This window comes from Haemorhous mexicanus, chromosome Z (assembly GCF_027477595.1).
Source record: "Haemorhous mexicanus isolate bHaeMex1 chromosome Z, bHaeMex1.pri, whole genome shotgun sequence".
NCBI lineage: Eukaryota > Metazoa > Chordata > Aves > Passeriformes > Fringillidae > Haemorhous > Haemorhous mexicanus.
Window position 1 is genome coordinate 12,354,313 of NC_082381.1, and position 18,618 is coordinate 12,372,930.

The window sequence follows — 18,618 nt, forward strand, 5'->3', positions numbered from 1 at the left end:
CTCCCCTGGTGTCTGCCGACTCGGGCCTGGCCAGGGGTTCCTGAGAGGCTCTCAGGGGGACAGAGACAACAAATGCTTATGCTTTCGTCTGGAGGATACTTCCAGGCTTTCCTCTCCCACTGCACATACTTAGCTAAAATAAACATTTCAAAAAATTGAGTACTCCCTATGGAACTACACTGAATCGTGCATGTTTGCACATGACAGCAGAGGTCAGCTGAAGACCTTTTAAGTCCTTTGAATTACAGAGTGTGGACCTGGTGGATTCAAAAGCAAGATTTCATGTAACCCTTAAAATCCAAGGCTTGCTTTTATTCCAGAAGTGTACTGCCAAGGTTTTCACTTGTATTTTGGGCTAAACCATTCTACTGCAAAGTCCAGGGACTGTGGATTCCAAAGGCAGCCTGAAGCTTCAGGCCGCATGGAGAAAGCAGAAGGCTAAGCTGAGACATAAGTAATCTCCCACTATAGTTCTGTTCTTTCCTCTTAACCATCACTTTAAACCTCACCATTGTTACACTTTCAGGAACGGGTCCCACAGCTAAAATGCCTTGTAGACTTTCAAATTCCCACCCCAAATGTCAACACTGGCTCTCCTCAGCACCATGCCATGCTTGGCTTCTGCAACACAACTGATGGCTATTGCTGAAGGGGTCTTTGGTACCACTTTGGATTTAGGCTAAAGAAGGATGTTTCCTCAAGAATTTTTTTTTTACAGCTATAGAACTATTTGTGCAATTTTGGCATAATTCACCTATATTTGTTGCCCACATGGAAAGAAAATGCATGCATAACCAAATCTGATATTCCAAAAATCAAATTCAAGATGGTTACAAGCTTATTAATATTATTAAGTATACTCTTTCTTAGTGCTGCTAAGATGAAACAAATAGGAGTAATGCTTTTAAATACATTTCTTTTTATAAGAAGCAAACATAACCCCTTTCTAAGTTATTTCCTACTACAACAGGTGACAGTCAAGAAGGATGACAAATCTTTTGAGTGTAAAATCCAGAAATTTCCTCCACTTATCAGGGTGTACAACCAATCTTTCTTTAGAAATGGTTCAAAAATTTAAAAACTGAAATACACAAAAATGGAAACACTCATATGAAATCTCAAATGGTTCTTTGTGATTAAACTGTTTTTCACATGAATAAGACAGTACCTGCATTTAGATTCAAAAAGTATTTTTCTGCTGCACCCAGAAGGAGGGAATAAATGGCCTACTCAATTATTTCTAAAAGAAGTAAACAATTTAGACTAGTAGAAAACTGATAAGAAGCCTGGTTATTACAGGCTCTTTGGAGATTTTGCAAGCTGATAAAGAGTAGCATATACCACAAAAAGTAGGGAAAAAAGCACACTGGTAGACAATAAACATTTATTGATCTTTGGCTTTAGAAATTGTCTTATCTTGGATATGGGAAAACCTATATAAAATAATGAGTTGTTTTTTTTAAAATTCTTTACAGTGCACAAGTGCAAGGCATGCAGAGTACATGTAAGGATACTAAAATACCACAGGAACATTACTGCAGTAGACATTATATGTCCAACATGGGTTAATGCTTTACAAAGGCAAACAAATTGATGAAGCCATTTGATAAACAGCAGGTATCACAGTTTCTCTTATATTTGCTGTGGTATTACAATGAGCAACTAAAAGACATAAATTTCATTTTAATGTGTGCATTATAAAAGTGGAGTTAACATTTCAACGAAATGAATAGGGAATAGGAAAGTATAACCTTGCTTCAGTTTTGTGAAATTTACTGTTGTTAAAGAAATTTAGGCATTTAAATGACAAACCAATTCTTATTATTTTCACATTAATATAAAATAAGCAAGGCAAAACTAGCTTCTTAAATGTTCTACAGTAACAAATGTAATGTAGCTTCTTACAAATAGTGTAAGGAAATATTTAGCAAGCTTACTGTACCAGGTTTTCCCAAAGAGTGTACTATTTACAGTACGGATTTCTATAGCCACTTTTTAGAGCTAAAAGCTCAACATGCTGTGACAAGCCTTCCTCAGAAGAAGGCTTCCTTTGGTAGATTTGAATCAGCAACACCATCTCAACTTACAAACACTTCACATGCAGAATGTATAATTAACTCGGGAGAAGGGGCCTGTTGATTCCTCACTTTTTTTAACCCCCTTGCTGAACCAGTCAGGTTCTACCTTTAGCTCTTGCATTCCTGAAGGTGGACAAGCAGTTTTAGAGTAATGGTTGTTTCACCACTGAATAACAGAATTCTACAAAATTCTACAAGGTTCAACTTTTGGAAGCTTAGTCTCAGAGGTATCACAATTGCTACTCTTTGTGCTCCAAATCCATACAGATTCAGCAACCTTCAGTGTTGCCTTCCTGAGCCCAAGCAAAACTACTTACCTGACTGAAATCACCCATGTGCCTGGGGTATAATTAACACCCAGGTGTCACTACAGAACTTTGTAAGTGAAATCATTACAAATCTTGTAAATACTTGCCCTCAGTCAAAAGAAAACAATGCAGAGGTGGCAGGTGGCAGAGGGAGGAGTGTTAATTTAAAGTGGGGGTGTTCAATTATCAGTCAGATATGGACAAAATTGTTAGATTACCATTTAAGTAAAAGGAATGGAAAAGATTTCTTCAAAATCTTATTTGTTTCCAATATGTAATAGCACAAACCACACATGGATAGCCAAAAACTGGATGAACAAAATAATTTCATAGCAAATCCTATTTCAAGGGCTACAAGAATCACCCACGATTATGCACTTTACAGTGTACAAAAAGAATATTATTGGAGGTTGTTTATTAGCTGTAGTAGTTGTACCCAAGTATTATCCACACCACGAAATAAAACCCAACATAACCAAAACAACACCCCAAGTGAGATTTTTCAACTTGTGCTATGCTCTTCTGATCACAGATCCTGATGAACATTTAAAAGCATAGGAGCCAATTTGTTTTAAACAGCAGATAATGCAACACCAGATCCATATAATGTAAATACCATTTGACACCATCCTCATTGTGAAGCATGAGAGTCTTAGTACTTGTAAAGCTGTAACTATAAAAATCATATTTTAACAGTATTGTAGCAGTAATAGGAAGCTAAAATTTACACATATAACACCAGAGTCTTTTCCATTTGGCAAATAATGAAATGAAGGTAGGGGGAACTTTTTGTCTTAGGTCTTATTCTATAGTAGAAAGTATTATGTGCTTTTCACTTAAAGACAAAAATAAAAAAGACTATTAACTGAAGAACAACATTGAGTTTGTGTGTTCCCAGCAACAATGAGACAAGTAGAAGATTTAAAGTAAAATATTTACAACTTGGAAGATGTGCCCTGTGCAATGTGTAACAAGTCCACCTTATGAGAAAAGATAGGCTGAAATTATTTAATAGCATATTTGCATTAATATTTGCTCACATAAATGGGAAGTCTGAAACATCAGACAGCTTTCTGTAACTTCTATTACAGAATTTTTTTCCATGTACATTCCTCCTAGAAAGCCTTACATACTGTTAACAATAGAACAAAGGAATGACCAAAGATAGGAAAAATAAAAACTGTTGGCACATCATGACATGGGTATGAACTGCAGTTACGAAATATAATTTTTGGTGCCTTTTTCTTCGTCCTATGTTTTTATGAAAAATACTGTGAATATGTATTCTGGAAGCTTAGAACACATACGGGAGGCAAAGTTATCATGAACAGAGGAAGAGAGAATAAGTCTGACTTTAAGGAATTTCAGCCAGGTTTTAAAAAATATATTGCAGCACAATAAAAAAATGACTTACTACTAAGGAGTTTGTAAAAACCTATTCAAAGCTCTTTTGAGACGTGTATTTTATAGATAGCAGGGCCATTTGGATAGTATGTTGTTGAGAAAAAATGCTGCAAGCACAGATTCTAAGGGCTCTTGACTGATGTGTAATCACATGGAAAAAATCTGGTATTTACAGGTGGATTTTGGACTTTGCTATGAAACTGCACACCTGCTAATACTTCAGCCTAAACATTAAGCTTTAAAAAAAATTAGTGTAGAAGTTTTTGACTTCTAATTGCAGGCACCAATATTAATTTTAAAAAATGAAAATATGAGCCATAGTATTAGGATTAAAAATAATTTCCATTAAAAACATCATTGAAATCAAAGGTATAAAAATACATACACACCGGCATGCAAAACAACATCCAGTGCAATATTACCCTCCTGGCAGTCCACAGTGAGAGACTGGAAAAAGTTAAGTGCAGCATATACAGATGTCAGTAAAAGCAGCCTGGAAATGACATGTTGGCTTCATGATCTCACCTAGAGGAGAAAGACCTTTCAGTCTAGTAGTCAGGAATGCAAATGAGACACGCCATCTACATCATACAGCACATGACTGTATGTGCTGCACAGGTCACACAGCATGGCAGGCCTTGCTAAAGAAGGAGTTGCACAAAAATCACTCTGAAGCACAGATACCAATCTGAATCAGCGTGTTCAGTGAGATCAGACATCTGGCTTCTAAGCATCTGTAGCCTAGATGCTCTTTAGAGTAGGTATCTACGAGGTCAAAATATTGCTCTTTATTTACCACTTGGGATTTAGGCTGCAGATGCTAAAAATAACAGTCATACTCATAATTCACATTTAATATTTGATTTAAGATATGAGTAACCTGCTGTTGTCTTCCTCCATTAAGATTTTGCTCAGGCTTAACAGAGTCCTCCAAGAAAACACACAGTATTCCTTGGCCTCATTCTTGTTCAATGTCTCCATTTTGTCTGGGCACTCAATTCTTAAACTTTTAGTTAAAGTATCTAGGAATCTAGTGAAAACATTAACTGTGGGGTTAAGTCTGGGTGTAGAGGGGCTGTGTCGAACAAATTAATGTGCAAAATGTGTAGTGAGAAAAATCATGAAGCATGGTATTTAAAAACTGATCAAAATTGTCTCTGTGAAAAGCATAGCTATTTGAGAACAAAGAGACATAAGGGCCTTTTACCTTGGAGAACCTTCCAACAGCTTTAAGATCAGATGTGCTCAATTTTCTATTTGATATAGTCCAAAAGCCTATTACCACTTAGGTGTAGTTACTGCAACGAAGCACAGCTCTTTGAATTGTTCCTTGGAAGTTAGCTGAAATTTCCATACTTGCTAACCCCTCCACAGAGTGAGGTTATGCTGCCTAAATGCTGTGTTGATGTCTTGGTAGCATTTTTGTTCTTAAGACAAATTTGACTTTACAATCTCGGGAAGAACGTATCTCTGTTTAAACACCTTACAGTACTTGTGATCCAAATTAGAACAACTGCAACAGAAATTAATTTTCTGTAAGTATCTTCTGTACAAGGATGTTCCCTTGTACTGATGCTACTATTTAATCTGTGGATTCTTTATGCAAGCAAATTCTAGAAGAGGGAAAGACTGCACAGCTAAGAAAACCCAAAAACTGGCATAACCTGTAGCTTGAGAAGGAATTAAAAGAGGTCAAGTGCTGCCTGAGAATGTCACCTACAAAGTGTAAGAACAGGCTTTCTTTAACCTATTCTCCTGTTTGTAATCAACTTCTCTTAGCTCAGAAATAGCCCAAACATTATGTTTGGACCTCCCTGAATCTGGTGGAAGACTTGGATTTTTTACTGTCTAAACCCTTTGTCTAAAGGGACCCACATAACAAAAGTGTAGAGTTTAAACAAATGTTAACAAGTTTGTTCATGTTTCAGATGGAATTTTAAGTTATTTGAACTATTTAAAGGAACGAATCCTTCAAAAATAGATAAATTTTAACTAAACAGAAGTCAAAATACAATCTTGAACTAATTTAGCCTACTTAGTTCTGAGAAGGGAACATAGGGACAGCACTGTCGATCAGCAATGGAAGTCACATCACTAAGAGAGGAAGTGAGATCTGAATTTAAGAAGAAAGAAACAGACATGGATTCTTTGCCAAAGGAACATTTCCTTCTAAAATCTCTCAGAAACTAAGGGAAATCTCACTGTGGCCTCCCAGTAATTAAAGGGGGCTTAAAAAAAAAAAGAGGGAGAATAACTTTTTGCACAGGCAGGGAGTTACAGGACGAGGGGGAACACTTCTAAACTAGAAGAGGGGAGATTTAGATTAGGTGTTAGATGGAGACTCTTCCCTGTGAAGGTGGTGAGGCACTAGATAAGGTTACCCAGAGAAGCTATGGCTGCCCATCTCTAGAGGTGTTCAAGGACATGTTTGATAGGGCTTGGAGCAACCTGGTCTGGTGAAAAGTGATCCATTCCAGATTCATTCCAATCCAAACCATTCTACAATTTTTTTATTAAGTAGTGGGAAAAAAGCAAGACAAAATGTTTAAGAAACCTGAGTAACACCTACCAACCTTACAGTCACATTTTATTGCTTTTCCATTTCTGCAAGATGCTTTCCCCCCATCGCCAGGTGTCGATAAAGGTCTCCATGAAACAAACAAAAAAAAAGCATTTGCCAGCTGCTGTTTCAAAGGAACTTACTACAGAAGTAAGCAAATATTCCTTTGAACCTTACACAATATAAATGGAAGTCAGGACTATCAGGGTTGCTACTTTAAAACACATTATTGATCATATCACATACTTGTCAGAAGCACTGTTTACAACCTCAGCAATATGGTCCCTCTGGTTTCACTGTCACTATATGTTTCAAAGGCTTTTATTACCATATTTTAGTTTTTCATAAGCCTTCTGGACTAACATCAGGATTAAATGGATCAAAAGAAAGACCATCTACCACTTACTGCTGACCCCATTCAATTCGGCAGAACAATGGTCTGTAGAACAATGGAACAGCTCAGTGGCTACAAGCACTGATCTTCATGTTTGTAACACTAGGTGCCTATTTGAATAGTAAGTCAGCATGAGCTCTTAGCAAAAGCTTTGTGAAGTTCAGCTACATGATCCTTACTACTTTTGCAGAATGCATTATTATATAACTACAGTTCACTTTTGCTTATAAGCATTCAGAATGACTATGTCAGCAAAAACTGTTAGTTAACCTGATTTTGAAGTATTCTCAAGTATCCAAAATTTACTCCTTCAGATTTCAACAAGAGGTTTTATCTCCTACACAGTGAGCTTCATCAGGCAAGTTCACTATCAGAATCAAACTGTTTTGCATTGTTTTATTTTTCTGAACAAAAGACTGGCATTGAACACCTAACTCTAACTTAAAAACTGGCCTTACTAATTCTGTTAGTAATGATGTGTCTTTTTGTAATCATATATCTTGAACTAATATGAAAGTGGGTGCAGTATTATTGGACCTATCATATTTTGTCATTCAATTATTCATCTGAAAAATACTTCCAAGGAATGACTGAAATTTGAAATGAATATGAGGTCAAATATTACTCTTTAGGCCAATTCACAGTTAAGCCTTTGTCCCAATTAGTTACAAAAAGCTGGTGTGAAAACGACAAAGCTTGCAGTCCCAGTCACACTGAAATACTGCAATGAAGCCAGTAGCATCATGCAAGGTGTTCTCAGATGTCCCAAACACATGCAATAGGTTCTAGGCTGGTGTACACAAATCTTTCTCCAATAAACGCAACTTAATAAACTAATAAATAACTTTAAAGGCTTTCCACACAGCAAGATAGTTTATCACCAGCTTAAAATCTTGACTTTCTGCATTCATTGAGTTTGTTCTCCCATATGGTAAGTTTGCTACATATTAAAAAATTAGTTAAGCTTTTCCATTTATAAATGCGTATTATATGTCAAAGCTGTACACAAATTCAAGAGAAAAAGAACAGTAACATAAAACCAGCTAGTATTAGCTAAAAAACCCACTGACCTCTGTGAAGTTTAATATTAACTGTTTAAAAAAGCTACTGCATATAAATCCCCATTCCTGTTTTGCAAATACACAAAACATCTGAAAAACTGTAAATAATTTTATGACTGGAATCTATCTATCCAGTTAAGCAAAAATTGTAAAGTTAATACTTTGCTCTTTTTCTTATTACACAGCTGTTTTATTATACAGAAAATCTATTTCTGAAGCCAAGATATATTACTTATCATCATATGGTCAATTAGCACAGATTAAAGTGGCAAAAGATGATGATTTGACAGAACAGAAATTTTAATATTAACAGTTTAGGCAGATCTTTTCTTCCAAGACATTTTAAGTTCTTTAGTATAGATAAGTACCTCTGAAGAGGCACAAAAACCAAATAGCCCTTTCAACTGAACTAAAAAAAAAAAACAAAAAGGAAAAAAAAAGAAAAAAATATAAAAATTTAAAAGCTTAATTTCGAAAGGGAATCTTGAAATTATTAAATACATATAACCCCTCTCCTATAGCACTGTAAGATACATTCAGGAATTTAAAATAAAGATTCCATATTTCATACCTTCATATATATTATATATTTGATATATAATATATATGTACATTACACATATACATACACTATCAGCAGGATTAAACTGTTTTGTTTTGAAATGTTTGACTGGTGTCACTAATTAGTTTCTATTCTTTTGTAAACTCAATGGAATTTATCTACTACCTCAAAAGAAGAAATTTAAAAGATCCAGACGCAATGTGTGGATCAATACTAGCACCAATACAGATGGCCATTACTTCAAAATGACTGCAGGGACTGAAATAATATATTTGTTATAATTCTCTTCTTACTGTACAAGCACTCCTGCAAAATATGTAGGCAGCAATACCTGACAGGTACATATATCTACTCCTGTTAAATTTATATTTTATACAACTTTCCTTACTGTAATATACAGTATCTCTTTTGTCCTGTTGGATTTTTAATTTTCCAAGGAGAAAAGTGATCCATAGCTATCCAACAGAATTTTTTTTTAAATCCCCTCTTTCTCCTTTCACTTGTATGGCTCAGTTTCAAGACTTAATCAATAGGCAGCCACCATCACTATGTCCAGTACCCTTTGAATGCACTTCAGTCAGTGACTGTTGATGCTTAAAAAACAAATTTTTGAGTTTGGCTTGCTGTTTATGGAAACCAAGATACTCAGAGGTCACATCTTTTCAGCATGCTTACCACCATCTACAACACAATAATGTCAGTCAGTCCCAGGACTATAACTGAATTAGTTACCTACCATTTGGGTAACAAAAATAACAAACCCAGTTGCAATTTTAAACATTTTAAGATTATTCGCCCTGAGAACACCAAGGAAGTCTTTAAAAATAATTATGATATGTTTTCTCTTCACATATATAATTTACTTTTCTCTTCATCTCCTCTTGGGTACCTGGGATACCTTTTATCTAGAATCTGACCTCACACTTGCTCTGTCAGTTGACTTGTTCATGCCACAGTCAGGTACTGGTGATAGAAGAGACCAAAAAGGCTTGTAGAAAAAAGGCAAGCAGCAATCCACCAAGTGAGGAAAGACAGGAGTCCTCGGAACAGGAGAGGAGTGAAAATATTCTTTAGGCTTCCCAGAGCCATTGTTATTTGTACTACAGTTACTTTCATCTTTCCATCAGCAGGTGGAGACTCAGAATAAAAAGAATTGGGAAGCAGACTGTTTTCTACTGGAGTGTCAGAATTCAATCCTGGGTAGATGCCCCAAGAATAATTACCTGTTAAAAATAAAAAAGTAACAGATTTTTGTAGAATTAAATTCAATTTCTGTTAATTCAATCACTCTACAGTCTCTGGTATATTTTTAATACACACAAAATGCCAAGTTTTTATAACTTAGTAAATACAAACTACAAATTCATCTGCATGACTTCTGGGTCATACCAGGAAGTAGGATCAATCAATCCTACTTCATCCTGGGGTAGGATTCATCTTGTATTTTGACATCCTAACATCTACATGTGATATAGCCACCTTGAGACCTCTGTATGTCCTGGGTATGACTGATCTTACCAGATGGAGATGTCTACTCCAAGGCAGGATGAATCACAGCCCACTAAAGCCTATCTCTATCCACTGCCTCTTTGCAAAGAGAATGACACAACTGCATGGCAGGCTATGAAATACAAGTCTCACAGGAAAGAAAGAAAAAAACCCCAAACCAGAGCTACTTCAGATCTCCCAGTAACTACACGAACCCCCCCATATCACAATTTCCATTCTAAAAGCCTACTAATGATAAAAAAGTTGAAAAATTCATTTATGAGATGCTTATGAAGTTAAATCAATCATACTTTATACCGTTCACTTTTAAAATACTTCTAAAAAGAAAAATATTTCAACAGAAGTAAACAGTTTAATTGGTTGCATTACAGAGTTTCTCAGAAATAAATAAAACAAATTAGCATGCAATTGGAACATATCAAAAGCAGCAACAGAAATAATTACTTAAAAGCCACATACGAATGTTTTAAAGTACAGGAAACTACAAGATGTTTTTGTATTTCAAGTACCCATGAATTTTAATTCTCTTTAGTTAGGTGAAAATAAAAAGAGCCCCGTGTAGAACAGAATAAACTACTGTTGATCCAATTTTGCCTACCTAGTGTTTTCAAGAGTAGAGTTGTGTGAAGAAGCATTACCAATGGTGCAACATACTGCAGTGCAATTACACAGAGATAATAGAATACCCGAGCCACCTAGAAAAAAGAAAAAGTATAAGTTCATCATTCCTGGTTGATCAAAGCAGACCTTTATGAATATGTCTAGAAAAAACAATTTATTAAAAAACCCCAGTATTTATACATTAAAGCCGCTTTAAGAATTTTCTAGTAACTCCTGGCGTGTGACATATTGTCCTCAAAAGACCTAATGAAGAAATCCCCATAATGAATTCTAGTTTCAGGACATTTACAAATCTGAGAGGAAGGGCTGAAAGAAAATAATTAAAAGCATCAATTCTGTTAAAAAAAAGAGAATCAATTTTGCTTCTGCAAACTGTATGCCATCATTCAATGATTCCTACTTTAATAAACCAGAAACAAAAATAAATACGTATGTTTTATTTTTCAAGTTCCCAGTCATTTACAAACTAAATCCTGTTTCAAAAATGAAGTAGTAGTCACAGTCCAAAGCCCCATAAAAGGTAAATGAAAGCTTAGTTAATATTACAGTCCTTTTTCAAAAGTGAGATATTTTTAAGATTTCCAACTGGAAAACACTTGTATTTTAAAAATGACGATAAGTTGAGTTTTCATTAGATCAATGACAGTATTTAAATGGTCTTTATTTCAGTCATACACCATGGTTCATCAAAGTCCATTCATACATATCCCTCCCCCTGCTCTCCCATAGGTTCCCTTTTTCTTAAGATTGTAACATTACATATTTTTATAAGCTATTGACCTAAAAGATTGAATGAAATAAAGACGGAAACAAGTGATACAATAATAGAAAGCAAGCAGTGAAATAAAACTATCCATGTTTTATAAAAGAATAAAATGCAGGTTGGCAAAAAAGATGAAGACAGACGTGACAGTTTTGGGAATATCTCTCAAGTCTCAAAGGGTTTCTTAACAAGCATGCATCAAAAAACTAACAAGAGAAAGCAAAATAGTAAGACACTGACAAAAGAAAAAGCACAAGACAAAAATATTGTAAAAAAATTGATGGAATATGACAAAAGTAACAAATTAAAAAGAAATTATCACTGTAGAATGACAGACAGGAAATAATTCACTGGCAAAAGTTCCTAAAAAAGCTGAAGCAGATAAGATTTGTAAAACAAGACAAGACATAGGCCATCTAGTGACTATGGCCTTCTTAAAGAGAATTTATGAAGATGGAGAAATGGATATTAGAAATGCCACATGAAGAAGACATTTATGTTTTACAGATAGGAATAAAATTCCCAGTATTAAAATAGCACATTTACAACAACAGGCACAGTTCCATCCTAACCTGCTGCTACTACATGTACTTCTTAGTTTTTTTTCTGGAGCAAATTCCTAGCCACTTTGTAAATAACTATTGCACTTTCAGACTATGACCTTCAGACACTTAGTGTTACTACATGTAATAATGACTATCCTAGAAGAGGAGTCTTTGTCTTACAGCATGCTTCAAATACTCCTCCTGCAACAGACACCAACTCAGCAGGATCATTAGACAGCGCTATCATACAACAATAGAAATTTAAGTTTATTTTGCAGACAACACACAACATCCATTCTACCTCATCCATTTGTTCAAGGTATGCTTTCTACTTTTCTTTTAAAAAAAGAATCCTCAGAAGTTTCACCTTGTCCACAATATGATAGGCAATTTTTAACTAGGCTGGTACACTTTAAAGTGGTCTGACAGAATTAAACATCTGTCATTTTATTCCAAAATATAACCACCTTGTCAAAATTCTTACCTCAATTTAAAAATCATAGTTGGTAACAATATATTACCCTTCTGTAAAATTAAATTTTTTCTTTCCCATGTTGTAGTTACAGATCACCACTCATTGGAATGGAATGGATCTTTTATAACAACTTCCAAGTAACTAAGGACAAACGATCTGCATAACACAGATGATACATCTCTCCATATTTTGGTTTGCAGAATTTCTCTGTATTTTTATAGGAGATAGAGTCTAGAAAGCTTAATTCAGATTTGAGCTCTGCTGCCACAGAAAACAACAAATTGAAAAAAAATCATTTGCACAATCAAAAGACTACAAATATATAAACTAAGTGCCATCATACTTACCATTTTCTGTAAATCAACCATACTTATTCTACCAACTTCCTTTTTCATCTGATCCACACTTTTCTGAGCTAAATTCAGATAGGCCTGTAAATGATGACGCATCATAGCCAACCGTAAAACACACAACAGGATTATAATCCACAATCTGATGGTATCAAATGTATCTTCTGACATTCTGTGGATAATAAAAAAAGGGTAATGCTGTTTTCCAAAGACCACCTACTGCTACAGTTATTTGTTTGTATCATCTGTAAAGTAATCTTGAGGCAAATTGTCAAAAGCAGAAACTACAGTTATGATGTTCACATGCAAATAATATTTACTTTTCCCTTCTATTTCTCTTTCCTACTACTTCTCAGTAGCCCTATAGCATAGATCCCAATTCGTATTCATTTGCTGTTACATGAGCAGTTCTTAACTGCCTAAATTCTGAGTAATAAAGGCTGGAAACTAAAAACAAAGTTTGCTCAGATAATTAGAGGTTTTCAGACACACAGGACTAGATAGTAAATAGTACTAGATTGTAAATGGGTACTTCAGTTACCTGAGATACCCAGTTACAGCTCAACCCTCATTTTAAGATGAACTGAGGAACAGAAGACATACAAAATATTTATATATGTTGTGTTTTATGTAATAGCTCAATGGTCACAGGATCACTTTAGAAGCTTATCTCACCTCTTTCAAGTCTATTTTGAATTAGCAAGACTAATTGTGACAATGACAATCAACTATACTTATATATTACTTTAAATACCACTCTTCCTGGAAACTTTTTCCCTTTTTATATTTTAAGTATTTTACCTATCAATTCAATACCACTTAATCAGTATGTAAATATTAAGACAAACCTACTAGCTTAGTTCTCATGCCAACATATCTTGACTGTTTTCACTGAAACCACTTCTCTCCTGCACCAATATGCAAGATACAAGGTTCCAGCAGGTAGTGAGGTGGAATTCCACCCCTACAAAAAACAACACATTACTGCCAAGGAGATGTCAAGAGACAGCAGTTTTTTGGGAACCATCACCTTAACACTCAACTTCTGCAACTCATTCTTTTGAAATAACAGAAGTTCCTTATAATTCAGCTGCACCTTCCACAATACCTCTGACAGCAGATGCAATTAAAGTCTTTCATGTTTCTTCAACTTGCAAAGAGTTCTAAGACAATGTTTTGTTCTCAATACCCCAGAAAGAACTCTTAAAGGAAATCTTACAAAGGAATGCTCTCTTTGCCCAAAGGTGGGCTCATAATGTAGTCCTTAGTGATTGGTTTTACCCACAGTAGAACCATAAATAAAGGTGCCAAGAAGTTTATATGTAGCAATGTTCTGAAAAAAGAAAAAAAACCAGAGAACTTAGTAAATTAAAACAATGACTGTACTGTTGAAAGTATATACAGATTCAAAAGGAGAAATATTAACTTTAAAATAGCTGGAAGAAAGCTAAATAAGAAAATTTCTTCCCTATTTTATATGTAAGGCTTACATTTCAATAAAATGGTAACATTATATATTGTGAAATTGGATTTTGGCTTTAAAAAGAACAAGAGAAATATTTTCAAAGATTTTCAGATTACACAATTTAATGAAGCATTTTATTTAGAAACCCTGATTAAATTAAACTTGGTACTTATATAAAATTTACTCAGACCAAAAAAAAAAACTGTATGAAACTGCACAACAAAAATAAAAGTAGTACTCTTTGGTAATCTTTGAGGAAAAACCAGCAGAATTTAAAAAGAGGATATAGTTTTTGGAGTTCTCCCTTAAATTAATATCATTCTTTATTTCTAAACTGCTAAATTTTCTTCTTTATTTCTAAACCCATTTTCCCCAATCATTTTTCATTACTAAAATTAAATGAGAACAGTTGAAGGGATTGGGTTGTTTCGTTAGCACAGTGTTTCCTCACTAACAGATCAGGTTTGTCTCCACCTTCACTACAGTACTTCTACACTATAGAAAAACTGATGTAACCAAAAATTGTTCTAAAGAACACAAGACCTTCTTGATTGCAAACTATCAAGCTCCCTAAAGCCACTAAAATGTCTGCATGTTACAGAAGCTGTCATCACAAATAAATTTAAATCTTTGGTTTCAGATGAAGAAATAAGCTCTGCTAGCTAATAAGTGGTGCTTGAGAATGCAACAGCACCAAGGATCAGTCCAAAACATTTAATTAGATTGTGAAAGCCTTTTACCTGAGCTCTACTTATTTAGGAGATCCTACTGAGTTAACGGACTGGAGTGATGGACTGCGATGAGCCAAAGGGTGGTGGGAATCTCTAAATTTTTTGTTCTTGTTTTTGTTTTGTTTTTGTTTAATGGAACAGGCAGGAAGGCCAAAATACTCTTGATGCAGACTCTGGCAAAGGAGGAAATGTGTATGGAAATTGTACAACTTTGTTAAGAAGACTCCAAATATATGCAAGGAAGGATAATACTGCCAAAGAAAAAAAATCAAACCAGTTCTCAAAACTGAAAGGGACACCAGATGATTTTTATTCTGCTTATCCAATGAACTTACTCCCTACACTCATAAAAGAATCACAGTAATAATTTTGAACATATTAGTGACATGGTACTTGATCATTAGCCTTTAAATTTTCAGGCTTTTTTGGTCAGTGTTCCCTGAAAGCTAAGTGTTCCATTCCATTAAGGAATAGATTTTGTGTTAGGTATTTCTGAGTTGTTTAGTTTTGGTTCTTTTGTTGGGTTTTAAGAGAGATTGTGTCCTTTTGGGGCAGCTTAAGGAATGTGGGGGCATTTAGTTTGATTACGGTTTTTTCTTTGCTTTTATTTGTTTTTCTATTTTATTTAGTTGGTGGCATTTTTCTTTGCAGTTGTTTTGACTGGGTTTTTTTAAGTAGAGTATGTATTTGACTGCAAAGATAAACATTGTTTTAGTACCCAGCTTAGAGAGCTTTCTATCAGTGACAAGTCACTCTCATTTACAACCCCCCTTTTAATCACTGTCAAACAAGAGTAGTCAATAAGATTAAGAAAAATGCATCAGCAAGGACAAATTACGTTCTTCAGGTTTATTAGAACCTACCACTTGACAAGTATTCTTTATAATGGCTTTACCTAATTATATGGATACCTTATGATGTTTTAATCCATTTAATGTAATTTTCATGTCATTCCAGTTGAATAGTCAAAGTATCGGTGGACTTTCAAAAATAACTTGGTGGTGTTGAACAAAGTTATCTTCAACAACCAGTTCCAATATCATCTAAAGAAACTAGAGAAGTTTTAATTTTAAAATAATAAAATAATTTTAAATTATTTAATTAATTAAATAAAATAATTTTAAATTATTTTTAATTAATAACCACACTTCAGTGGATATTAATTGCCCTTTAGTTCTTAGTTAATTGATTTTTGTTTCAGAGAGTTTATTTTTCTGCCTAGGATGTTATGTCCATTGATCAAGGAAGATGCTAGAATATTTAGAGAAAAGACACAAAGAATTTTAAAATATTGAGAACTATAGCAATTAAGAACTAAGTAGCTTATCTGTCTGGAAAGAACAGATTAGGAAGTGACTCAGTCACAGTCTGCACAGAGACAGAAATGTAACAGCAGATAAAACAATCCAGTAGCTGGCTGCTACATAGGCAACTACACTGAGTGCAAGTGAACTTGCTTATAAATTTACCAAGACTGATGGACTCACTTCAAACAGATTAATTTTTAAGCTGAGCATTCTCGAAGGGGAAGAAAAAAATTGCAATTTGAACAAAAATTATTTTTCTACTGGAAAACTTAGTGGTTCTCAGGAAATTTACCAGACTGAAATTTACTACATTGCCCCATGCTGCAGAATCTGTCATTATCATATATTAAACATCAACAGTCAAGATCTCTGAAAGCCACTTGGAGTTTCACCCTCTCAACCAGAGAATGCTCAAAAGAAATAGTTCAATTGGACAGAACATTTTAGTATCAAATGGTAGGGTGGCTGAAAATGAAAATACTCCTTTAAATTGGTATTAACATATGACCCTAATGAAATATTCTGGGTCATTTTTGCATTTTATCCTATGCTAAATTTATTAAAGGAATAATGCCCAGCTGTAAGAGTGGTGAAAAAAACCAGTCTGTGGTCATATTTGTACTTCCTGAAGATTATCTTAACTTCTGGAAAGACATGATGGGGGAAAGAAAGCTGGACACAGAGACATTCATGGTGGAGCTCTTGCAGGAGGAAAGGAAAGCTCCTTTAATTGGGACCCTTAATCATAAGGCAAAGAATGTAAGACTGGCAGAGCACAGGCTGAGCAGAAAGTGGCAGGTGGCAAATCTGCTCTAGATAGGAAAAGCAGGCTGCAACAGAAGACTTAAGTCAGTACCTTCTTGTTGCTTAGTTTATTTTTAGACATAAAAGATTTAAGACTGAGTAGCATATACCTATTTGCATATATTTTCTCTTACTGTGTTATTTTTTCTGTTGCTAAATTCAGAGCATCCAGATGCATTTGAGCCAGTCGCAAGCCAGGGAATGTCAAAAAAGCACCAATAAGTGAACACAGAACAGCCAGGAACAATTTGAAGGTTAGTTTAGACACAGGACCCCTAAAAGAAAAGAAAGGAAGTAAGCATTTTCTTGGGGAGGAAGTTGGGGGAACGGGAAGTATCAGAGACTACTTTCAACCCAACAGTATCTAACATTAAATGAAAAAAGCCAACAGTATTCTAAAGGCTTCCTCCAAAATACTAGCATTATTAAAAACCAATCAAAAATTAAAATTTTAAAAAATACTTTCAGACTCAAACCAAGTAATTTATTTATTTCCTAGAAAAACAGAAAATCTAATTTACTGACTGTGAGATGTTAATTTGTTAGCAGAGAAGAAAAAAAAAGAATCATTTTATATTGTAATTAGCAACAAATTATATAACAGAAAAAGCTAAAATAGAATGAATTTAGCGATTGTGTTTTTAAGAGGAACAGGTGTCTCAGAAGTTTAACTCCTTGAAGACAAAATGGATCCTTTCTTCTACCATTATCCATTAAAAATCTTTATCAAACTGTTATTACTCCAGCTTTTCACAGAAATGTACATGTGGTCATTAACATGTCTCTTTCAAGTGATTAGTACTGTACGTAAGAAAAGCTACAGGAAATTCTGGATCCAGGATCAAAGAAATCACAGAATTAATCACGTAATTAACAAATACAGGTTTACACAAAGAAAAAAGAGAACAAAACTCTCAAACAAACAACAAAGCCACCATAGTTACAGTGAAATGTAACTAACAGATCAAAGAGGAACAAAACTAAATCTAGTGATTCAAATGAGTTTCAGATTCTTTCTTAATCTATGTCACCTAAACTATCAAAAGACACCATAAATAACTCTGGTGCAGCTAAAAAAGGCAAAGTACTGCAATACTTTATAACTAAACAAACACTTAACATGAAAATTAATACAGAAGCTAGAGACTTTGCAATAGCTTAGGATAGCTTAGCAGATTAACGAACGGCTAATAAACACATAGGATTCAGTTAATGGTTTCCCATGAGTTTATTAATAAATTACACTAATCTAGTTTGAGGAAACTTCTGTTCCTCAAAAATAAAGATATGCCATGGCTTCTGCACGATACTTAAAACCTATCAAGCAAGAAATTCAATGTGCTCCCAGTGATGAAACGGTCCCTAAATTTTAGCACACATGTATAAGGAACTGTAACAGAAATCCATTTTGCAATACACAAAGCTTGTCTACTACAGTGTTTGTGTATTTATGTAACATCACGAGCTATGGCATGTCCTTTAAGAGTCTATATGAGGTTTGGATGTACTGTAGCAAGCAGATGTTTTTGCATGATAGGAACATAGCTATAACCTGAATACATGAATAACACAACTTACTCCCAATGCAAAATTTAGCAAACTCCATCTAGTAGCTTTTGCACACTCCTCTTACATGCCACAGGAATGATAAAAAAAACCAAACTTCTCTATTTAAAAAATC

At 34.5% G+C, this 18,618-nt stretch overlaps 1 protein-coding gene across 4 annotated transcripts in view; it reads right to left on the minus strand.

Annotated features, from left to right (window-relative positions):
• The window catches only part of TMEM161B (transmembrane protein 161B), a 54,284-nt gene that overhangs the window by 10,741 nt on the left and 24,925 nt on the right, over window positions 1-18,618 (minus strand). Inside the window, exons 8-12 of one of the 4 annotated variants that reach the window (XM_059836839.1) lie at window positions 17,072-17,212; window positions 13,850-13,963; window positions 12,628-12,802; window positions 10,475-10,571; window positions 1,368-9,590 (exon numbers count right to left, since the gene is read on the minus strand). In XM_059836839.1, the coding sequence (XP_059692822.1) occupies window positions 9,313-9,590; window positions 10,475-10,571; window positions 12,628-12,802; window positions 13,850-13,963; window positions 17,072-17,212 (805 nt within the window). In that variant the 3' untranslated portion in view covers window positions 1,368-9,312. Of the gene's footprint in view, window positions 1-1,367; window positions 9,591-10,474; window positions 10,572-12,627; window positions 12,803-13,849; window positions 13,964-17,071; window positions 17,213-18,618 lie in introns of those variants that run through there. The other 3 variants (XM_059836841.1, XM_059836840.1, XM_059836842.1) reach the window with 3 other exon arrangements.